Source organism: Vigna unguiculata, chromosome 10 (genome assembly GCF_004118075.2).
Source record: "Vigna unguiculata cultivar IT97K-499-35 chromosome 10, ASM411807v1, whole genome shotgun sequence".
Classification (NCBI taxonomy): domain Eukaryota; kingdom Viridiplantae; phylum Streptophyta; class Magnoliopsida; order Fabales; family Fabaceae; genus Vigna; species Vigna unguiculata.
In genome coordinates this window covers 734042-758360 of record NC_040288.1, presented here as the reverse complement: position 1 = coordinate 758360, position 24319 = coordinate 734042, and the positions used below count along the sequence as shown (strand labels likewise).

General features: G+C 29.8%; 4 protein-coding genes across 5 annotated transcripts; 3 read left to right on the top strand and 1 right to left on the bottom strand.

The window, feature by feature from the left end:
* Window positions 1-1827: 1827 nt before the first annotated feature.
* Window positions 1828-7360, top strand: LOC114167613 (protein PIN-LIKES 3-like). 2 transcript variants are annotated; one of them, XM_028052721.1, is made up of 11 exons: window positions 1828-1953; window positions 2346-2526; window positions 2691-2770; window positions 2890-3014; window positions 4111-4232; window positions 4718-4942; window positions 5119-5229; window positions 6093-6193; window positions 6300-6352; window positions 6813-6998; window positions 7088-7360. In XM_028052721.1, the coding sequence occupies exons 2-11, from the start codon at window positions 2392-2394 to the stop codon at window positions 7210-7212; spliced, it is 1263 nt and encodes a 420-aa protein (XP_027908522.1). In that variant the 5' UTR covers window positions 1828-1953; window positions 2346-2391; the 3' UTR covers window positions 7213-7360. The 2 variants fall into 2 exon arrangements, with proteins under 2 accessions (XP_027908522.1, XP_027908523.1); XM_028052722.1 differs by having other exon boundaries at window positions 1926-1953; window positions 2358-2526.
* A 2382-nt stretch (window positions 7361-9742) lies between these two features.
* Window positions 9743-12709, top strand: LOC114167647 (protein PIN-LIKES 3-like). The gene is made up of 8 exons (XM_028052762.1): window positions 9743-9880; window positions 10552-10673; window positions 10783-11025; window positions 11372-11467; window positions 11615-11715; window positions 11831-11883; window positions 11987-12172; window positions 12506-12709. The coding sequence occupies exons 1-8, from the start codon at window positions 9763-9765 to the stop codon at window positions 12628-12630; spliced, it is 1044 nt and encodes a 347-aa protein (XP_027908563.1). The 5' UTR covers window positions 9743-9762; the 3' UTR covers window positions 12631-12709.
* A 1535-nt stretch (window positions 12710-14244) lies between these two features.
* LOC114167477 lies at window positions 14245-17216 on the top strand. Its single transcript, XM_028052568.1, has 4 exons — window positions 14245-14336; window positions 14944-15064; window positions 15663-15723; window positions 16828-17216. The coding sequence occupies exons 1-4, from the start codon at window positions 14303-14305 to the stop codon at window positions 17140-17142; spliced, it is 531 nt and encodes a 176-aa protein (XP_027908369.1). The 5' UTR covers window positions 14245-14302; the 3' UTR covers window positions 17143-17216.
* Window positions 17217-18052: 836 nt separating this feature from the next.
* Window positions 18053-19019, bottom strand: LOC114167585 (putative uncharacterized protein DDB_G0283431). Its single transcript, XM_028052687.1, has one exon. The coding sequence runs from the start codon at window positions 18926-18928 to the stop codon at window positions 18518-18520; it is 411 nt and encodes a 136-aa protein (XP_027908488.1). The 5' UTR covers window positions 18929-19019; the 3' UTR covers window positions 18053-18517.
* Window positions 19020-24319: the final 5300 nt, after the last annotated feature.

Here is a 24319-nt window from a genome sequence, read left to right as displayed (position 1 = left end):
GGTTGTAAGTGTTGACAATGATTTGCAATATTAGAAGTTACTAGCTTTAAGAGTTTTAATAACTTTTCTTTTAAAATATTAGTTATAAATTATTTTTCCATAATAATGAATATGTCTTCGCTCTTTATAAAAATAAATTGAAAGAATAAGTTAAAGGTTAAGATAAGAATATTAACATATTAATAAGACAATAATTTTTTTATATGTGTAAGTCATAGTATATTAACTAAGAAAAGTTGGTAAAAGATTTTGGTGTGTACCAGCTCCATTAGCTTTTTCTTTGCAGAAGTTACTGTTTGAAAAGTACAGACACTGAACAGAAAGATGAAAGTTATAACTTGTAAATCACTTGAAATTGAAAGTCTGACAGACACAATAACTTTTTGACAAAAAAGTTGTATTTAACTTCTCAGATAAGTTTTGACTTTTTTATTTTAATATTATATAATTTATATATATTTTTTAAAGAGGGGAATCAGGGCCACTTCTACCCCCCAATGTGAATTTTTTTTTTCATCCCTTTTTCTAATATTGGTCGATGCCAAGAATATTCTTGTAAAGATGCGGAATCATAAGGGGCACACATATTCACAAACATTTATTGGGTTCTCAAACCTACCTTTTTCTTCACTACCTAGATTTGCTCAAAAATCTGTGAAAGCCCGTGCTAATAAATCATGTTGGTTGAACTGTGTAATTATTGAGTTTGGTAAAATAAACAAAATGTTAAGAAACTTCTTTTACTACTCTTAGATATCCATGTTTGTAATTACAAATATACAGTTTTATATTAGTATAAATTATACAGATTTCATCAGTTTTTTTTACTACATTTTAGTAAACTAATTCATGACAATCTCTTTTAACATTTTTTTTATGAAATATTATTGAACACAATTGCGAAATAGTTATTATAATCCTTTTATTATGTTTCAAAATGATGTTAAAATATCTAATTGATTACCACTGTTCCCAGTGGACCTAAAAGTGTTTTTGTCTGACTCATGTCTCTTTGACTACCATTGTTTCTCCTGTTTAGATATCTGAGTAGGGTTTTCAAAAGATTAAGAAGATTCCATGTTAGGTAAATGGTGGAAAAAAGGATCCTAATTTTCCTTTTTTTGTTTTTAATAATAACACCAAAATCTTGGTCATGTCATACGTATTGTACTTTTATTTTTTTTAGTTGTTTCCCAAGATACAAAAGTTGTGTTTGTCTTTTAGTTTTGGATAAAACTAAGTCAACTTTGTGAAGTGATTAATTTGGGTTGGAAGAAAAAAATTGGAACACTTGTTTAAAATCTTCTTGTGCATTATATATAATGTTAACATCATTTTGATCATCAATGTATCAAAAGAAAAGAAAAAGCTTCAATAAAACAAAAGATTTGTTTACATTTCTTAAATAAAAATATATTCACTACATAGGAAAAATCAATTATGCATGTGTTTATTTGAAGTATATAGAATACTCATTAACCTTAAAACATTTCATGAAAAAGAGAAAAAGCTAATAACAACTCTCAAATGATGTCTTTATTTGAGCTAATTAATAAGGTTTAAGCTTAGAATTATAAGAAGAAATAATGTGAGAACTCACATAATCATTGAACTATGAAGAAAAATCAGTTCTTCTTTCTTCAAAACTCACTTCCCTATGCAAGAAGATCACCAACCACTGCATGCTGTTTAATTATTTCTGAATTTTCTGATATAATGAAATCCACGACACTTGGAAGCATCCAAGGTAATGGTAACATGCATCCAATGAAGGAAAATCACATGTGAATATGAGAAACAGGTTCAACACTGAGAACATGGAAAACCGTGATTGATTCACACAACAACATAGATGAAAACAACATTGAAAGAAGTATATAAATACCAGACACCATGAAGAAAGTGAAACACAGAACAAAGGAAGAAGAAGAAGAAGAAGGATTGTGAAGGAAGGTGAGTTCATTCTTTTCATGAATATTTGCTCATCAAATTTATGTTTATTTCCAATATATTTATTGTTTTCATTCTTATGTAACTTTTTCTTATTACACAAGTCTCTACACAGTACTGTAAAAAAATGCAGATTCTGATTATTATTATTTTTTTTATCAGCAAAAACTATATGTTTCTGATGCAACCTAACCCTAACGCAGATTCTGATTACATTAAAGATGGATTATTTGAATATTGTTGCTCATTTTTCAACTGTTCCATCCTTGTGAACAACATTAAAAGATTAAATTAATACTTTTTTTTGGAGGGAAAGTTCATATATCAGTAAAAAAAACAGAACTTTTTGTTGCATTAAGATTAATGTTTACTTTTATTGTTTTTTTTTCTGATAGCTTGATTTGTAGTTGTGGAAGAGAAAAGAAAGTGCAGAGGATCAACATGGAGATATTGAAGCTTTTTGTGATAGCATTAATGCCGAATCTGAAAGTACTGTTGCTCACTGTTCTTGGTTCTTTCCTTGCTATGAATCGTTTCAACATTCTCAGTGAATCTGCTATCAACAACATGAACACTGTAAGATTCTTCTAACTCAAACACTGTCATCAATGTCATTTTTTCTGTCTTTAAACCTTAAAAATTTGATTTTGATATATTTTTTGAATTTAGATCACAATAAAGTTAAAAATAAATAAATCTTCTTGAAAATGACATATAATTATGGTTGAGTTTCTTCACAGATGGTGTATTTTGTGTTTTCTCCTGCTCTTGCTTGTAGCAGTCTGGCAAGTACTATAACTCTAAGGAGTTTGATTGCACTGTGAGTAATTTCTTTTCTGTTTTGAGATTAATAATTTTGAAGATTAATAAAATTTATGTAATTTTTTTTTTGGGATTTAATAAATAAACATGTTTATTTTTTGATGAATAATTATGCAGGTGGTTCATGCCATTCTGCATTGTTCTTACAGTTGTTGTTGGAACAGCACTTGGATGGTTACTTGTTAAGATAACAAGAGTTCCTTATCATCTCAGAGGCCTTGTGTTGGGATGTTGTGCTGTAGGTATGAATAAAAAAAATCTATTTTAAATTTTTTCTATTTTTTTTTTATTAAAAAGGATATATATATATATATATATATATATATATATATATATATATATATATATATGCATATACAAAACATAAATAGGTCTGCATCATGTCATATAATAAAGTAAATGAGAAAATGTTTTATGAAGTAAAATAATTAAGTGATGAGAAAAAGTAATCCATAAAAGAAATAAAAATAGGATGATTTGTTTCAAAATTAACAATTTCATCTTTAAAAATATCTTAATTATTTAATTAAAAAAATCACTTCAAATAAAGCTAAATTTGAATTTATAAAATATATCACTAAATTTAAGTTTTGTAAATTGAGAAGCTATACGTTTAAAAATCATTAAACATAGTATATATGTTTTTTTTTAATTATTGCAATTTTATTCTTTTATATAACTATGATATTTATATTGAATACAATACTGATTTTTTTTATTACATATTATAGTTGAATCCATGTATCTAATAGTTTTAAAATTTATATAATATATTTACATAAAAAGATATAATTTTATTAAATAAACAGACCCATTTTTTCAAGTTTAACTGAATTTATTTGAAGACTAAAAGGTAATATTTTTATTAGCTGGAAAAAAAATCTTTTCAAGAAATAGACCCTGTAAGATAAAGTCATAGACTATACACATATTTGATAATATATATATATATATATATATATATATATATATATATATATATATATATATATATATATATATATATATATGTAAGTAACTATTAAAATTGACCATTACAAAGAAACAAATTCTGAATAGTCTTACCTAAATGAACAAAGATAACTAGAATGATAGATAAGGTCTATGATATGAACACATTTATACTTGTTATGCAAAAAATGTTTTAGATTTTTATTTTTCTGAGTGAGCAAAGTGACAATATCAAAAGGTTAAATAAAAGATATTAATTATTGATGAGAAAGTTAATAGGAAATATTGCTCACTTTCAACACTCAAATTAAAAACTTAATCATTAATTGAAAATAAATAAAAATATTAATTTTCATACTTTCAAAATGTTTTGTTTGATTTGTGCAGGAAATCTTGGAAATTTGCCTCTAATGGTGGTTCCAGCCATTTGTGAGGAGAAAAGCAATCCATTTGGAGATAAAAATCTTTGTTACAAAAATGGAATGGCATATGCATCACTCTCATTAGCAGTATGATATTTCAAAATTAATTTAGTTTCTTAAATGCTATATAATTTAACTAATTAATTATCTTTTCCATGTTCCTCCAACTTAATTAATTATAAGCAAAAATAATCAATATTGGTTGCCTATATAAAAATTCATTTAGTTACCAAATTCATGTAAAAGAATAATTTTTTTCATCTAAAATGACCTTGATTGCAAAATAAAACAGTTCAAATATAATTTTGGAATTCAAATAGTCAAAATTTGTTTATAGTGAAAATTTTCAATTTTTTTATCGTTTATAATTATGTCGGGGGAGTATATATTATTAGTTATTATTTAATGATGTTTATTGAGACTTTTTAAACAATAACCAAATGAGTTACATCTATGAGTTTGATTTAATAATTAAAAAAATAAGTAAAAAAAAAATGCTTGTTTCTAATTCTTAATATATTTTATGAAATAGTAATTTAATCAGATTTCTTAAAATATTTTAACCTTTTCAGCTAGCATCGATCTTAGTGTGGTCTTTTGCATACAACATTATACGCATGTATTCAACAACTAAGAACATTTCCAATGAGAAAGTTGCATCAGAAAGTGATGCAAAAACCCTACCAAAATGTTCTGCACAAACAATGGCCATTGAAACTGATGAAACATCACACAACAATAATTCTGAGGATCACCATGAAATTGAAACCTATGTAGTACCAGATGCTAAAAAAAAGGTATGTAAATAACTACTTTTTACCCTTTTATTTGTACACAAATATTGATTCATGTTCTCAATTTTTAATAAAATATTAATTTTTATTTCTAATTTATATCAGTATTTAAATGAAATAGAAAGAATATATTTATTGAATGGAATCAAACTTAATGATTGGTATTACATATTTTTCAGATGGTTAATATATGCAATATATTAGAGAAGGAGAAGGTAATAAAATACCTAAAGATGTTATGTAAATGGAGCAACTTGAAGCAACTTTTTCCTCCAACATTGATCGGAGCGGTATGTCAATAATTCTCTCTTTCTCAATACATTTATTATTTTTCATTGATTAATTGTTTAAATATAATTACTTAGTTGTTCTAATATATAAGTTAGAGGTGACAAAACAGATCGTCGTTAAAAATGAGTCGGATGTCTGTAAAAAGAATAGAAAAATAGTTTTTTTTTTTAATAATTTTTTTATAAATTATTTATATATATAAATAAAAATAAATTTAACAATACAAATATTTATAAAAAAATTAATTAAATAATTAATATTTTTAATTTGATAAATTAAAGTAATTATTACATATTAAATTATTATATTATAACTAATATTTAAATTTAATTCATAAATATTAATGGTTTAGATTATGATATTATTATATATTAACAACTTTAGAAAAATATGTAATATAGAAAAAATGATTTTTTAAATTAATTTTATTTCAATTATTAAATTAAAGAAGAAAAATGTGTTAACGGGTTGGAAAAAATAGATTAACGGATTAATAATTTTAGTCCAACCCACATTTTTTTTCGAGCTAACGGATCGGTCCGAAAGGTATAGAACCAAGATAAATTCATGAAGTTAATAAAAATATGAAAATTTCTTAACATTTCTCTTTTTTGACAAAACATATACAAAAGTCACGTAATGTTCTCCTATTAAGATGAAACTCTAAATTAATTAAGAACATAATCTATTCTACTTATATCAAGATTTTTGTTCTTTCCTTTAATCAATTGTAGACAAAGTATTTGAAGAAATATATATATGAGATAGTGTGTTTACTATCATTTTTTTTTTCACTAACTTATTTATGAAATTTACTTCATATATTCTTCATAATTTTTAGTTTCTCTTTTGAATTATGCAGCTGGTTGGTTTGATAATTGGAGTAGTTCCTCAATTTAGACATTTAATAGTAGGTGTAAGTGCTCCTCTCTTTGTGCTTCAAGACTCTATAATTATGATAGGGTAAGCATCATCATATACTTTTACATATATACTATATTGAAAAAAAAATGAAGAAAAAAAATACCTTATTTAATTTACTTCCTCTTTTACTTTCCTTCATTTATAGGAATGCATGTCTACCAGCTATGACCATGTTAGTAGGGGCAAATCTTCTTGAAGGTATATACATTTAGGAAAATGATTTTTCTACTAATAAATATTGACAACTTTCTCTTACAACTTTAGGTGTCATCTTCTAAGTGATTTTTCATTTTTTTCTTTTTTCTCATTCTCAATATTTTAAAACCATTTAGAAGATGACACATCATGTTGTAAGAAAAAGTTGTTAAAATTTAGTAGTTAAAATATCATTATCCATACATTTATATAATCATTTTCTTTTTATCAGCAATAACTATAATATATATAAACAAAAGTATCCAAATATATAAATTTGGTAAATACTAAATTTTCTTTTCAATTTAGGCCAGAGATCTGACGTAGATTAAATATAAGACAGATATAATATATATAAATGGATACAAACCTTATTTTACAAGTCAGTTTTATAAAATGAAGTAAAATTTAAAGTCGACTTCTTAACATTATCTCTTAATAGATTTTGGATGATTGTTATTAGGTTTGAAGGGAGAAAGAGTGAAGTTTTCAGTTCTTTTTGGCATCATTGTGGTTAGAAACATTGCATTGCCAGTTCTAGGAGTAGCCACTGTTAAAGGTGCTGTTCATTTTGGCATCATCCATCATGATCCATTGTATGAGTTTGTTTTACTTCTTCAATTTGCTCTTCCACCAGCAGTGGCTATAAGTAAGTTCTTTTTTTCATCAAATTTAATTATTATTTAATTATTATATATTATTCATTAAATAATAATTTATATTGTTTTTTTTTTTCAGGTACATCTATTCAATTGTTTGGAATTGGAAAAGGTGAATGCTCAATTATCATGCTTGCAACTTATTCCTTTGCTGCAGTGTCCCTTACTCTGTGGTGCACACTCTTCATATGGCTTGTCTTATAGTTCCATTATTTGTTATTAGAGACAAAATAATTTGTAATAGACATATTAATAATTACTTATGTTTTCTATTTCTTCTTCCATGTATCATCATACATGCCTCATTTGTCATAACAGATGCATGTGTACCAATAAAAATTTTGATATAATATATTATGAGTGTTTTATGAATGTCAAATGTTTCATTCTTGAATTGATTTAGTTTTTGTGTTCTTATCATCTTCTAGTTATAATTCATTAAAGTTCAACAAGATTGTGTTTATGTTAATTATTGAGTAAGTTACAAGTAGGTGAGTTTTGACGTAATTTTAAGTATGTAATTCATAGGATTGACGTGAATTTTGAATTTTACATAAATGTATATAATTATTACACATATTAATCTAAAATTATTACACATCTATATATGTTAAATGTATAATTAAATAAATTACACACTAAATTTAATCATCACTTTGTAATGTATAATTAATAACAAAAAACAAGATCATAAAATATCATAATTAATTAAACCACATTTAACAAAATTCTTATCAATTATCTTTTTCAAATATTGAACCCCCCACATCATTAGTGACCAATTTTCATTTTTAATTTTTTTTTTTATGAAATTCATGTTACTTTCATGAAATGGACATAGATTTTATCCAATAATTAATAAAATTATTATTAAAACACACAATGTTCCTATAGTATTTCTGTGAAATATTTTTATTCACCCAATAATCCATAGTTGTCCATTTGTACAAGTATAGAAATTAATTTATACAAAGATTTCTATGTTTGTTTTTATTATACTAATTTATTGTTAGTTAGTTTTCATGTAATTGAACAGCCAATACTATATTTTCTTAGTCAAAAAAATTGGCTTTAAATGGCTCTATAATTCGAAGTAATCAAAATAATATATGGCAATGAACATCTTCTGAAAATAAAATAATACCTTTTTTTAGTAGTTAAATGTTCTTAGATTATAAAAACACTAAAATTATTCTTTATAATGTTTTGGAGATATTTTAAATGTAAATAAATTATCAACAAATAGCCCAATTTATCACTCAGCAGTCATTGTATTAAGAAAACTATGATTTTTCAGCTTAGAGAAAGATGAAAATGATGTTCATTCACATATATGAGTATTACAAATAGTTAGAATTTTCATAATAAGTTGAAGACAATTTTTTTTTCCACAAAATGCATTTCTTCAAGCTTTTCTCTGTTGCACTTGCATCAATTATGAAACTTTTGTTGATCACTGTTCTTGGGGCATTCCTTGCACATGATCGATTTGATATACTCAGAGAGAATGCAAGAAAACATGTCAATGCTGTAAGTATACTTTGTTTGGGTTTCATAATTTCAAAAGTGATATATATATATATATATATATATATATATATATATATATATATATATATATATATATATATATATATTCTAATTTTATGTAGTAACACTAAAAAAGTTATACTATTGATTAATGAATAACAAATTATACAACTTTTTAGATGTTCTATAATTATACATAAAGAAATTGTTTGTTTTTCATATTTTTTCCGATTTTACCCATCAATTTTTTTTTTAAATTTAACTATTTTTTTTATAAATTTGTTCATTTTTTCTAAATTAAATAAATAAAATTATTTACAGAATAAATAAAAACTACCTATTTTTTACAATTATAATTTCATTGTTTTTTTATTATAAAAAAATGAACCAATATTAAAAAAAACTCATTTTCGGCTAATTTTGTTTTAAATTTTTTTTAGAAAATACTTATAAATTTTGTAATGCAAACAAATTTGCAGGAAATTGCTGCTAATTTTTTTGTAAAATATTTTGTATAAAACACTTTTCGCAATAAATTTTATAGGAAATGCTTACGAATTTTATAATTTTGTAGGAAATAATTATCCACAAAGAAATTACGTGCCAATTTAGATCCTTAGAAAAAGTAGAAGGAAAAAAAATATTTTCTTGTAAATTTTTTTAACAAATTTCAAGAAAATTTTCATGTAATATGAGAATTTTTAGTAGTGAACGCATACAATACCTATATAAAAAAATTTCTCTTTTTGATATGCGTCTTTTTCCAATTTTTCCCTTTAAATGGTTTTTTTTTAATTATTTTTTTAAAATTTGCCCATTTTTATAAATTAAATAAATAAAAATTATCTACAAAATAAATAAAAACTATCTACAATCAAATTATAAAATTATTTTTATTTATTTTTATAATCATAATTTCATTACTTTTTTATGATAAAAAAAATTGAACACATACATATGTGTTTTTTTCACTACTTTTTATAAATAAATGATCATATACATTAGTTTTGACTCTTATATTGTTGTTTATTTTTTCTAATATACAGATGGTATATTTTGTCTTCACCCCTGCTCTTATTTATAGCAGCATGTCTAATTCCTTAACCTTAAAGAGCTTGGTTATGTTGTAAGTTTGTACTTTCTCACCATTTTCTCCATTATTGTTCCAAGTTTTGTATCATTTGTTTATGTTTAATTTGTTTTCTTGAATTATGCAGGTGGTTCATGCCTTTAAGTATTCTTGGAACATACATTGTTGGAACATTTCTTGGATGGTTACTCATCAAAACAGTTAGAGTTCCTCCTCATCTGCATGGTCTTGTTTTGGGATGTTGTGCTGCAGGTATGTTTGTTTGTTTGAACATTCAATGTTAAAAATGTAACAAATGTAATGTAACAAGGATGTTTTTATTTGAATGTTAAATGAAAATGATATGAGTAAATCTAATGGATTTAGAATGAAAAAATCAAAGTTATTAGACCTTATATCTCCTGTTATAGTTAAAATATTCATGAAGTTTTTTTTTTCCAGAAGGATAAATCTTTCTTCTGGTATATTGCTACCATACCTCAAAAATCATATTAGTAATAATTTTAAATTGGTGGTTAATGTTTCAACCTTCATAGATTTATAATTTAAAACTCGTGATCATAAGAGATTTCATGCCCACCAGATATATGTTAAAATGGTTGTGTATAAGTTGGTGTCTTGTGAGGTTTAATTAAGTTTAAAATCTACAGTATCAGAGTTTATCCAATGAGATTTATTGGTTCTATTGGGTCTTCTGCTATTTGAATTCCATTCTATTCATGTGTGTTTGAGATGTTACATCAACTAAATATATAAACAAATTACAATATATAAGTAAATTCTTACAAACTAATTTTGTGAAAAAAGTAATTAAGATTGAATTTAAGTAAAATAGTTCCAACCATGGTATAAATTAAATTAACTCATGCTTTGGATACTATATAAATGTGTATATATGACCATTTGGTGTTTGATGTGTGTAGGAAATCTGGCCAGTTTGCCTCTAACTCTAGTTCCAGCTATCTGTAAAGAGAAAAACAACCCTTTTGGAGAAGAAGCTATTTGCCACAGAAATGGACTTGCATATGCTTCTCTGTCAATGGCTGTATGACAATAGATTTGGATTTTCACTGCTTAGTAAATATGTGCATAGCACAATGGAATTGGCATTTTTGAATGATTTAAAACTTTTTCATGTGTTTCTGGTTTTTCAGGTAGGATACACTTATGCTTGGTCTTTTACATTCAACATTGTTCGTATATATTCTCCTATGATCTCCAATGCAGCCAAAGTTGAAGAATCCTCTGCAAATCCAAAGTCTGCAATAGCAACTGACCCAGAAAACCTTTTGAAAAGCTCTTGTGGAGCACTGATCATGGATGTTGATATAACAAAGCCTAATGGTGGTATGAATCCACCTGAATTTGAATGTAAAGTGCCTAATGGACAAACAAAGGTTGTTCTCTTTTCCAATATAATATAATTACTTCAACATTTATGTGTTGCATGAATTTGTGTCTCCTCTGATATATTGGAATGCATTAAAACCTTTTCCGTGTGAAAGCATTATTGGACTTTGAAATGTCAGTATAGCTGAGATGTCAAAGTTTATAGCGATGCCTAACATGACTTTATTTGGAAAACTTATGCTGTTTGGATCAGAGTTGAACTGAATGGAACAAGCAAAAGTGATTGGTGGTTTAGGCATAATGTATTTGCAAAATGCTTTGTTTAGTACATGATTTCATATCCTAAAAGATTTTATATGTAAGTGATGCCTTATATTTTCAAGACTTTTACAGGTACCAGAAAAGCCAAAGTTTATGAAACAGTTGAAACTATTAGCTGAGAAGATAAAAAACATGAAGATACTAATTGCTCCTTCCACTATGGCAGCGGTATGTCCATGATTCTGCCATTATTACAAAAAGTGCTCTCATCATCATTATTGGTTAAAATTTAACTCATCAAATATCAAGTGAGACAATGTTTTCATGATATAAGAATGTTAGATAAATCAGAACCAACTTGGCTTGTGTATGCAGATTATGGGTATTACAATTGGTATTGTGCCTCAGTTTCGAAAAATTCTAGTTGGTGAAAAGGCTCTTCTTCATGTGGTTCAAGACACTTTAACCTTGTTGGGGTGAGTGACCTCTACCACAAGAAATTGTTGTATGATCAAGATTTATGTTTGATGCAACCTTTTTTTCATAAAATTGAAAACACAGCTACATGTAACTCTTAATCATCGTTTTCAGAGATGCAAGTGTTCCAGCAATGGTGTTACTGCTTGGGGCAAATCTTCTTAACGGTAATAATCATTTATCAGTTAGCAACGTGAAATTTTCAACTATTTCTCTTGTCTCTCAGGTTTATATCTGAAAATCTGGGGACATAAACTGGGTGTTTTTCAGGTTTAAAAGGACTAGGACAACAAGTTCCACTTATTGTTGGCATCATTGTGGTTAAATTTGTTGCCTTGCCAGCAATAGGTGTAGGCATTGTTAAAAGTGCAGTTCATTTCAACTTGATCCACCATGATCCATTGTATCAATTTGTTTTACTGCTTCAATATGCTCTTCCACCTGCAATAGTAGTGAGTAAGTTGTTTATGATGCTTAAACAATTGTATCAGTTTTCTCTGTTATCCTTTATAAAATGAATCCACTTAGATATCTTATATGGATCTCAAACTCTAAGGTGCCAATAGCATCAGAGCTTAAAAAACTATTGTTTTGACCGCTAAAAACTACAGTGTCGATATCCACGTATTTCGAAAGATGAAAGACTAAATTGATTCAAAATTTCGAAATGAACTAATTTCAAAATTTACCGAAAATTAAGAGACCAAAAACATATTTAACTTTCATCCTCATGTAATAGTTTATTTTACAATATGACAGAGTCTAAGGTTGAATTTATGATTGTTTCAGGTACAATTACTCAAATGTTTGGAGTTGGTGAGGGTGAGTGCTCAGCTATCATGTTAGCAACTTATTCCTGTTCTGCAGTTTTGCTTACTCTTTGGTGCACATTGTTTATGTGGCTTGTATTATAACTATAGTTTCTATTGCAAGATCTTCTTTTTTGTAAATTTATCTATATTGTAATTTAGAAAAAAAAATGAGTATTTACATAAGTTGAATAAAATTGTACAAAACATTTTAAATGAACTAGTTTATACATAAGTTCATTTTAACTTATAAAGAAATGTTTTTATCTTTCAAAATTATGTTTTATTTTATACAAAATGTTCATAAATTGTGAATTACGTTAAAGTCGGTAATTTCTGTAATAGTTATTTTAAGAGTGTATTTAAAATTAATTTGCAGTTCATCAATACTATAAAAAAAAATCTTTAACACAAAAATGAAACTCCGATTGAGAAAAGTGTGTATTAAAAGTTTCAAAATGAACATATAAATAATTACTTATGCGTAATATTTGGATTAACTTAATTATTGATAAAAGAAATCTTAAGTTGCTTTTTCGTAGGTTGAAAAGGTATTATTTTTAGGAAAATCAAAATCCTAACATTATTTGAAAATATTTTATCAGTCATCAATCTTAAAAAATAAAAAATAATTACTGTAGTAATTAATTTAGATATCAATTAATAAACTAAAAATTATTATAACTAAAATGATTTATAAATGTAGATTCATCTCTAAATGGGTGATTCACGTTAATTACTAAAGTTTTAGCTAAAAAAAACTTAATAATTAATCACTAAGAAAATAAATTTAAAAACCAAATTTTTTGGTACCAAATTTTTTAGTACTTAATACTAATGACCAATTTAATGTAAATTTATTATAATAACTAATTTAGAAATCAAATTAAAAGCTATTTTACTTATAATAATTTTTAATTTAAAGTTGAAGTACTTGTAATCGAAAGGCAAAAAGTAAAAGGGTAAACGAGGATTTCTTTATTACGTATATACCCGATTCGATTATTCCTAGTTTTTATTAAATTTATTTTGTTAACTTTATTTTAGAGAATTTTAAAAAATATATATTATAAAACTTTTAGCATATTATATCACATACTAATCTCATGCTACAAATAATTATGGGATAATTTTTATAGAAATCTAATATAAACTTTTATTATATAAATAATCATCTCACTATAATATAATTTCTACTACAATAATTATAGTTAGTCCGATAAACTTTTGTACTATATAAACCAAACATGAACTTTTCATTATATAAATAGTCTTAGTTACTAATCACGTTCGTATAATACAATAATTGTTATTAATCTCATTTCTTGTACAATTGGTATGATTAACTTTTGCAATGAAAGATGAACATTAATTTCTTATTATATAAATCATCTTATTAATTATCACCTAAATCATCTCGCTTTATTCAAGTATAAATGTCTAACTATATATTTTCAACAATTTAATTAAATACTTTGATTTAACTAGGTGTTACTATTTGAATAGATTTTGACTTTGGTGATGAATTGTGACACACTCACTTTACATTATTCCAAATCAAAAGGTAAAACAATTGAAAGTTGGCAATTGAAGACAAGAATCTAACAAAGAAATAGGAAAAGAAAAATAATAGAAAGAATACCTTACTTGGGACTCACATATATACTCATTTTCTTTACCCACGTTGTATATATCTTTTCATATATATTGCTCTTATGTTAAGCTTTTTGTGCTCATAAACTCATAATCATTCTCAAAACACAAACACAAAAACATCATGGGACTGGTTATGAGTTACATGGGAGGCACAGGTATTTCTTTTTTCTTGCTTTTTATTGCATCAAAATTTCAATTCATATTTTTTTATATAGTTAATACTTTCTCTGTAGACCTGTTTTTATACTGGTTATAGAATCAATATAGAAAATTATATCAACCTATTTTTATACCAGTTCTAGAATCGGTATAGAAAACCTTCAATATTAAAAAAACTTGTATTTCTTGCCAATTTTTTTTTGAATTTTTTTTTGTCGGAAATACTTACAAGTTTTGTTATGAAAAAAAATGCAAGAAATTGCTACCAGTTTTCTTGTAAAATATTTTGTATAAAATACTTTTCGCAATAAATTTTATAGGAAATACTTACAAATTTTATAATTTTATAGGAAATGGTTACCCACGAAGGAATTAACTGCCGGTTAAAATTCTTAGAAAAAAATGGCAGAAAAACGTTTTTTTTTTTGTAAACTTTTTTAACAAATTTGCAAGAAAAATCTTATGTAATACGAAATTTTCTAGTAGTCGATATGAAAAATTCTTTCTCAAATGGTGAAAATATATTTATATCATTGTCTGGTAATCATGTTTATGAGTATAAAAAAAATTATCTGATCTTAAGTTAATGGATTTGATTATCAGGGGTTGAGGTTGCAAACAAGGGAATGACTATGATAACAGGAACACTATATGATAGGGTTATTGAAAAGAGAAAAATTGAAAATTTTGATGACTTTCACACTGCTATTCTTGACATCTTCAAGTAAGTATATTTGTCATTTCATTTCATATATTGGTTAAAGAAAAGGAATAGAAGAAAGTAGAAAAAAATTTAAATTTTAGATCAAGTTTTATTGATTTCTATAATAATTATTTAAAATAGAAACATATATGTATTACGGAAAGTTTTTTTTTTCAAAATACATTTCATATAAGAGTATTCATAAAACTTGTTTTGGAAAACATTATATATATTCTGTAAAGTTTATTTTGAAAAATACTTTCCAAAATGCATTTCATATATTTCGAAAATCTAATTCTAGATTTTTTTTTTTCATTCCGAAAATCATATTTCAAAAATTCTGAAAAACCTTATCTAGAATATATTTATTTCAAAAGTCATTTCTTTAAAGGATAAAATTGTGATTTTAAAAATTTGTGAGGAAGGATGAAAAAGTTGTAGGGGGTGCAGGAAGTAAAAACCGTATTTGGATTAACCCATAATTGTCGATGACACGCATAAACAAAAGTTTAAAATCCACAACGACAAACTCCGAAATATAGAACTTTTTAACATTAACTTTTTGGAAACATTGCATATATTAGTTTTAATGATAGTTTTGTTAACTAATTTTTCACAGTGCAATCAACATGGCTTTGCCCGGTAAGCATTATGATGCACCGCCACATGATGATATAAAGGTTAGTTAACTATTTTGTCTCAAATCTATAATTATATATAAAGAAGATTTCTTTTTTTATTCATATTTTATAATTTCAACTTTATTTTTTACAATGTAATTATTTGTTAAATTTTTTAAAATTAATGATTATTTTTACAAGTTTTTATAAAACTATTTACTTATGTCCTTTTTCTTTTTTCTCCTATTCATTAACAATTATTTTTTCATATTTTCTCCATACATTTAACTTTATTCTTGATAAATATAAATTTATTTTTTTATTAATTTAATAACATTACAAAATCATCAACTACTAATATAATATAATGTATATTCAAAAAATGTCTACACACAGGCGCGATGTGTATACGCTAGTAATATATAAAGAGATTTTCTCTTTTTTGTCCACATTTTAAAATACCAATGTTACCCTTTAAAATATAATTATTTATTAAATTTTTGAAATTTGACCGTTACTTTTACAATTTTTTTATAAAATCATTTATCTATGTTATTCTCTTTTTCTCTATTTATCAACAGTTATTCTCTCATCTTTTCTGATATATTTCACTTTATTTTTAACAAATATAATTTTATTTTATATATTAACTTAATAACATTACATTATTATCACCTACTAATATAATATCACGTATATTTAAAAAATGTGTACACACAGGCATTGTCGCGCCTGTGTGTACGCTAGTAATAATAATAATAATAATAAATATTAAATATGTTTTTAATCTTTAACTTTTCACACATAAAATTATAATTATTTTACGTTTCAACTTTTGGTTATACAAGCTTTAAAAATTCATAGATATAGTCTTCCTAACTCAATTGACATAAATTTTTACATGTCAATAACGTTTCAAGTTGATGTTTGAGTTGTTTACACAGTTTGAAACGTTTCAACTCAAATGTCAGCCAAAAAATCATCTTTGAGTTAAAAGAACTATATCAACTATTGCTAAAATTTGTGAATAAAATTGTATCAAAGTTTGGAACAGGGACAAATATCAATTTCTCGTTCAAATTTGAGAACTAAAAACATATTTAACCCTAATAGTAATAATCGACCATGCATGCATGTAAACTAACGTATGTTTGTAAGAACCAGAAATGTTATGATGGATGGAGCGATGAATCTGATGAAGATAAAAGGAAGGAAGCTTTCACCACATTCATCAATGAGAATGTGAATCTGAGCAAAGCAGATGAATCTATGATGATCACAGGGATAGTGGCTCCACCAGTTGCCATGGTAGTCAAGAAAACTGGACAAACTGTGCCTCAATTGAGTGTGATTAAAGCCATCCCTGATGTTGCATTTGTTCCTGGAGCTACCATTTTGGCTCTCATTGCCATTAAACTCACCAAAAGAATGGCTTTCAAGAATATCCCTTCCATAGATCCAAAAGAGAATACCCTTTAGCTTTTCCTTTTCATATGTATATGCATATATATCATTCATGTTTCATGTGGTTTCCAATGCAAATATTTCTCACATTGATATATAGAAGGTTTTTAGGGTTTTATTTTTAAAATGCATTTCAAAAAGTTGGAAAATGAAAATATATTTAAATTGTTAGTTTCAACTTATAAGTTGTATAAACAAAATTTAAAACCAATAAACTAGATATAATATTAATTCATATCTTAAATAGGTAAAATCAATTAAAAAATATGTTGAATCTAATATACTTTTACCTCACTAACAATTTTCTACTTAAGTGATCACGTTCTCTTCCTCGCAATTGAGTAGACAACATTTTTTTAAGGTTAAACTTGTAACTAAGATGAGAGAAAAATTATGAAAAAAGAGTGAACATACACACACATGAGATGAGAAGGTAGAAAAGAATTTCAAATTTTTAATTTTTAGATAAAATTTGAAACGACAAAACATTATTGTTATTATAAATTCTTCAAATTTTAATTATTTTAAAAATTTACTTAAATCACATTTTTATCGTAACACATTTCAAATTTTCTTTAAAAACAAATTATCTTTTAAAAATTCTCCCTCCTAATACAAAATATAATATTAAAAAATTGATTTCTTTCAACAAAAATCTTATTTGGAATGAACTTTAAATCGAATTATTACCTACATGCTTAACAAATAATGTTCTCTCTTAACAATTGTCATTGGTTAAACATATGTAAGAATCTTTAAATCTACCTAAATGAGCATATGAATATGAAGATTTGGATCATTTATATAGAATCATATTACACAATCTCTTGTTACAATTATTTGTTATTATGAACCATTAACATTTACATTTGAATACTTTTCCAACGTGAAAATTAGATGAGAAACAAGAAACTGAAAATGAATGACAACAACAAATAAAAAAAATTAAAATTAAAATTTACCATGGTGAAAAAAAAAAAACCTCCCATAAAATTCGCCAAGTGTTTGAAAACACATAAATACTAGAACGTTTCACTAATCCCTTCTTTAATTACACATCTCTCACTTCTTCTCCCTCCTTATATTCAAAAGAACAATAATTTTTTTTACACGATTTTGATCAATTTCTAAGTGAAACATGAACCAGTTTCATCGTTTTTCCCTTCGGTAAAATTTGAAAAACTTGATTACATGTCACACTAAGGCTGAGACTGATCAAACCTTTAAAACCACATGGCGATGATGATGCATGAATGAATGGATCATTCATGCATGTAATAATTTCTTCCAAACCCAGCAAATTATTATGAATACACGGTGTATTTATATATGGAAATAGGGAAACCAACCAACAATTGAGACATATGAATGAATGACAGACACAGAAACCTCAATGGCATCGAACTCCCTTGTCTTTTTGTTGGGTAGACAAATCCTCAAAACTCCAATCTCTTCTCATTCCACTGCTCCTTACCAATCTTGGTTCAACACCACTTTCACTGTTGCTACGTCTATGATGTTGTGCCTTAACCTTGGCCAAAGGTCCACTATTTGCATATTGGGGTGGTGTCATGTTCCCATAAGACAAGCTTCTGTTATGTCTCGCTTTTTTCTTACTATTGTTGTTGTTATTGTTATTGTTATTGTTGTTGTCGATGTTGTTGTTATTGTTGTTGTTATTGTTATTGTTGTTATTGTCGTAGGATCTGATTGATTCTTCTTTTGCTGGGAGACATGCATCATTGTTATTTGAATTCACCCTTTGGAGAATGGGGCCGCAAGAAAGGCAATTGAGGCTCATGGTGTTGTTTTGTTACTCCCAAGCAACCCTACCTTTGAAGGGTATAGGTTGAATGGTGAGGAACTTAGGGTTAGAAAATTACATCAGATGATGGTCATGAAGGTTGGAAAACACAGGGTCTTGGATTGGGATGTTAAAGGGTTTGAAAACTTGTTGAAACAACTTCTTCTTGTGTGTTCTACCATCAATTTCGAACCCTAAAAATCAGTTTAGCCTATGCATTGTTGTTATAATGAATGATTGGTGTAAGAGTTTATTTAGGAGTTTTAATTTTCATTGCCTATATATATGTCCACTTTCTTTGGTATATTTATATCCTAATATTAAAAATTATCACATACTACAACAAAATTGATTTTAGACAATGCACAAAAAATCATGACCTAAAATAAAAAAAATCGTGGCCTAAACATTAGACAATGAATTTGTAGTTGTTGCATAGGTGATCATGATCTATACTAGAGTTTTTTTTTTCCCGTTAGGTCAGAAAATTCAAAAATTGATGCCTACTATGCAACGAATAAAAAACGTTGCCTAAGATGTTTCAATATGCAACAGTTTCACATGCTAATATAATGCAACGATTTTTTTCGTGTTGCTTTTTCATATGCCACCTTTATGAAAGTGTGGCACAAAATACATTTATTTAAATTAGGCTTATAAAAGTAGAATGATGAAAAATAATTTTAAAATATAATTTTAATTTTATTTATACTTTTAGACAATGCTATTTTAAATGAGATATTAATAATTTTATTTGAAAAGTTATAATTAAAATAGATTTATTCTACTAAAATAGTAGAAATAAAATAAAATAGATTAAATAAGACACTTATAATATGAAATTGAAACTTTTCGTATATTAGAAAATTATATTGTAATAATATTGTCTACAATTCCATAAATAAAAATGTTTATAACTAATTAAAAAGTATTATGTTCTCCAAAATAAAAAAGAAAAGGTACAATTTATCATGATTATACTTTCATTTCTCTCCATCTTTATATAACATTTAGATTTTTTAACTTTCATTCCTCTTCATGTTCATATAACATTATATTTTTTATCGTTCTTCATTCTTTTTATCTTCACCAATATCCTACAACAAAAGAAAAAAAGAGTTCAATTTATCCCTTTCATCTTTCAAAAGTTCGAGCAGGTCGCTTGGACGACCTTTCGCGCAATGGGGTTTGGACGAGCCTTCGTCAGACTCGCCTAGGCGAATCCGACTCACCTGGGCGAGATTATCAGTTCTCGCCCTGGTTTCACTTGCAATAGATTCATCATCTCGCCCAACCAAACACACAAAACAGCCCACACATCCAGAACAACGATTTAATCCATGCAAACAGTTCGCAAACTCAAGGAACGACAGGAAACAAACAACCTAGCTCAAACCCTAACTTCCCGTACCTGGAAAAAGGCTAACAGTTGGGTTTTTGGGCACGAACAAAGACCACAGCAGCTCCTAGAGTAGTTTAACGAGCTGGAAATAAAAGAATATTATGAAACGAAGCTACCTAGTGCGGTCCCAATAGGAAATCCGAAATAACAGTGCTAACAAAGAGGTATGGGGCGGAAACAACTTACGCGGGGCGGAACTGGCTTGAACAAGCGCAGCGAAGACCAAAGATTGAACCCTAGCGGAGGTGATTGCGGCTGCTCAAAGGGTTTGGGAGATCTGTTTCAGCAAAGTGAGAGTGAGTGTGGAATTAGGGCAGACATAAGGACTTTATACGTTGGGCCGGCCTTAGGCCCACTTACAAGGGCAACCCACTAACTTTAGGGCAGAAATAAAATGGGGGCCTTACATTCTCCCCAACAACAAAATTTTCGACCTCGAAAATAAAGACTCACCAGATAAACAAATGTGGGTGTGATTTTCTCATGTCCTCCTCCAATTCCCAAGTCGAGTCACCCGTCCTCCGGTCCCAGATGACTTTAACAAGACTAACGGTCTTTCCACGACGCTCCTCAACCTTGCTATCCTCAAGAGCGATGGGTGGTACTTCCACTGTGAGATCCTCCCTGATCTGTATATCTTCGGCTTCTAACACATGAGCTGGTTCAAACACGTAGTTTCTCAGCTGTGAGACGTGAAACACCGGGTGAAGGTTCGCCAACTGCGGGGGCAAAGCTATCATATAGGCCATTGGCCCAATCCTCCTCGTGATCTGATATGGGCCAAGGAATTTGGGTGAAAGCTTCCTTGAGCGGAGAGCCCTTCCCACGCCCGTGGTTCGGGTCACCCTCAAGAATACATGATCTCCCGTTGCAAACTCCAAAGGTCTCCTCCTACGATCAGCATAGGCCTTCTGCCTGCTCTGAGAAGCCTGCATCTTGTCTCTCACCATCCTCACCTTCTCGGTGGTCTGCTCTAACAACTCGGGTCCAACCAACACTGTCTCTCCATCCTGATACCAACAGAGAGGAGTCCTACACCTCCTGCCATAAAGAGCCTCGTATGGCGCCATGCCGATGCTCGCATGAAAGCTATTGTTGTAGGTGAACTCTATCAAAGGCAATACCTCATCCCAAGCACCTAGATGATCCAATATGCAAGTTCTCAACAAGTCTTCTAACGACTAGATCGTCCTCTCAGACTGGCCATCGGTCTGAGGGTGATAAGCTGAGCTCATAGTCAACTTTGTTCCCAATGCCTCCTGTAAGGTTTGTCAAAACCAGGATGTAAACCGTGGGTCTCTGTCGGAGACTATACTCGAAGGTACCCCATGCAACCTCACAATCTCTTTGAAGTACAGCTGGGCCAACTTGGCCATGGACATCCTCAAGTTCATCGCCAAAAAGTGTGCACTCTTGGTCAACCGATCCATTATCACCCAGATGGTGTCATGTCTTCTGAAAGTTCGCGGAAGATGAGTCACGAAGTCCATGGAGATGCTATCTCATTTCCACACTGGTATCTCCAAAGGCTGTAGATTTCCCCTGGGTTTCTGGTGCTCCACCTTCGCCTTCTGACAAGTTAGACAGGCGGATACGAACTGTGCCACATCCTTCTTCATCCCCTGCCACCAAAAGGTTTCCTTGAGGTCCTGGTACATCTTAGTCATGCCAGGATGCAAGCTAAGACGACTCTTGTGTCCTTCCTCAAGGATCAACTTTCTCACCTCAGCATCATCAGGTACGCATACCCTACCCTGAAACCGCAGTATACCATCATCACCCAAAGCAAAATCTCTAGCCTCATCTGACCCAAGCTGTTCTCTAACTCTGTTCAGACCAGCATCCAACAACTGCCTCTCTCTGATCGAGTCCAAGAAGTCATTAGATATAGTAAGGGTACTACACCTAATGGACTCAGACCCCAACTCCACCTATATCCTCATGTCTCAGAATTTCTCCAGTAGCTCTACCTCTTTTATCATGAGATGTGTCGTATGTACCGTCTTCCTACTCAGAGCATCTGCCACCACATTTGCCTTCCCTGGGTGATATAGGAGCTCGAAGTCATAGTCCTTTAGGAACTCCATCCACCTCCTTTGCCTCATGTTCAGCTCCTTCTGATCAAACAAATACTTGAGGCTTTTATGATCGCTGAACACTCAGAACTGAGCACCGTAAAGATAGTGCCTCCAGATTTTCAAAGCAAAAACTATCGCTGCCAACTCAAGGTCATGAGTGGGGTAATTACGCTCATGCACCTTAAGCTGTCGTGAAGCATACGCCACTGCCTTCTTTTCTTGCATTAAGACACAGCCAAGTCTGAGATGAGACGTGTCACAGTAGACTTCAAACGGTTTCCCCACGTCCGAAATTACTAGTATCGGAGCACTAGTCAATCTCCTCTTCAACTCCTGGAAACTTTCCTCACACTTATCTGTCCAAGTGAAAGGTTGATCCTTCCGAGTAAGCAAGGTCAGAGGTGCCACTATCTTGGAGAATCCCTCTATGAACCTCCTATAATAGCCTGCTAGGCCCATAAAACTCCTGATCTCTGTGGCTGACTTAGGACTTTCCCACTTTACCACTGCCTCGACCTTTGTTGGGTCCACAGCAATCTCTGGGCTGATATCACGTGCCCCAAAAACTGAATTTCATTCATCTAGAATCCACACTTGGATAACTTGGCATACAACTGCTTCTCTCTCAAAAGACCAAGCACCAATCTCAGGTGTTCTGCATGTTCCTCATGAGTCCTGAAGTAGATAAGGATGTCGTCTATGAAGACCACGACAAACTTATCTAGGAAGGGCCGGAAGATCCTGTTCATATAGTCCATGAACACTACCGGGGCGTTGGTCACACCAAACGGCATAACCACATACTCATAGTGACCGTATCTGGATCTGAAGGTCGTCTTCTGTACATCATCAGCCTTCACTAAAATCTGATGATAACCCGATCGCAGATCTATCTTCGAGAACACCGATGACCCATGCAACTGATCCATCAAGTCATCGATTCTCGGGAGCAGATACTTGTTCTTGATCGTCATCTTGTTCAGTTGCCTGTAGTCCACACACAGACGTGAACTCCCGTCCTTCTTCACCAACAACACTGGTGCTCCCCAAGGCGAAGTGCTGGGTCGGATGAACTGTTTCTCCATTAGATCTTCTATATGTTTCTTGAGCTCTATCAACTCTGCTGAAGCCATGCGATATGGGGCCATCGAGATCGGGCCTGTTCCTGGGACTAGATCAATAGAGAACTCCACATCTCTACTGGGAGGCAATCCTGGTACCTCCTCCGGAAACACATCCCCAAAATCCTGGACGGCGGGTATCACAGACGTCGTCTCTCCTCTCTCCACCTTCATATGTGTGAAGATCATGTAGCACTACGCACCGTCCTGTAGTTCCCTCATAACACCCTGGGAAGACACCAACTCAGGCTCCTTTGAGTCGGGAAACAACAACTTCTTCTCCCGGCAATCTATCAGAATGCAATTGGCAGAGAGTCAATCCATTCTTAAGATCACCTCCAACTCCTGTAGAGGTAGGCAGATTAAGTTCACCCTGTACCTACGCCCCTCTACCTCCACTGAAAGCCTAGCACACAAGGACGACGTCCTGATCAAACCCGATGCAGGGGTAGATACTGCAAGTTCACAATGCAGCTCGCATACCGGCAGACCCAGACGCTCCACACAAGCAATTGACACAAAGGAGTGTGTCGCTCCAGAATCATACAGCACACACAAAGATTCACCTGCTATCATGCATCGACCTATAACAAGATTACCTGAGCCTGCAGCCTCTGCTCCAGTCATGGCATATACCCTGCCTGTCGCCTGAGGCCGGTTGCCTCTATCTCTCCGCTGGTGCTGGTGAGGAGTCTGAACTGGAAGGTGTGTTGCTGCCCTAGCAAGGGTGGGACAATCCTTCCCAAAGTGGCCTTCCTTGCCACAGTTGTTGCACCGACGGTAACCC

What these genes read in the sequence shown, in the direction of transcription:
- LOC114167613 (XM_028052721.1), top strand. Translation starts at nt 2,392, where the DNA reads ATGGAGATATTGAAGCTTTTTGTGATAGCATTAATGCCGAATCTGAAA. An exon ending in CTAAGGAGTTTGATTGCACT is followed by an intron (nt 2,771 to 2,889) that starts GTGAGTAATTTC and finishes ATAATTATGCAG; the next exon opens with GTGGTTCATGCCATTCTGCA. An exon ending in AGGGGCAAATCTTCTTGAAG is followed by an intron (nt 6,353 to 6,812) that starts GTATATACATTT and finishes GATTGTTATTAG; the next exon opens with GTTTGAAGGGAGAAAGAGTG.
- LOC114167585 (XM_028052687.1), bottom strand. Translation starts at nt 18,928, where the DNA reads ATGAGCCTCAATTGCCTTTCTTGCGGCCCCATTCTCCAAAGGGTGAAT.
- LOC114167477 (XM_028052568.1), top strand. Translation starts at nt 14,303, where the DNA reads ATGGGACTGGTTATGAGTTACATGGGAGGCACAG. An exon ending in GCTATTCTTGACATCTTCAA is followed by an intron (nt 15,065 to 15,662) that starts GTAAGTATATTT and finishes AATTTTTCACAG; the next exon opens with TGCAATCAACATGGCTTTGC. An exon ending in CGCCACATGATGATATAAAG is followed by an intron (nt 15,724 to 16,827) that starts GTTAGTTAACTA and finishes TGTAAGAACCAG; the next exon opens with AAATGTTATGATGGATGGAG.
- LOC114167647 (XM_028052762.1), top strand. Translation starts at nt 9,763, where the DNA reads ATGCCTTTAAGTATTCTTGGAACATACATTGTTGGAACATTTCTTGGA. An exon ending in TGCCTAATGGACAAACAAAG is followed by an intron (nt 11,026 to 11,371) that starts GTTGTTCTCTTT and finishes AGACTTTTACAG; the next exon opens with GTACCAGAAAAGCCAAAGTT. An exon ending in TCCACCTGCAATAGTAGTGA is followed by an intron (nt 12,173 to 12,505) that starts GTAAGTTGTTTA and finishes TGATTGTTTCAG; the next exon opens with GTACAATTACTCAAATGTTT.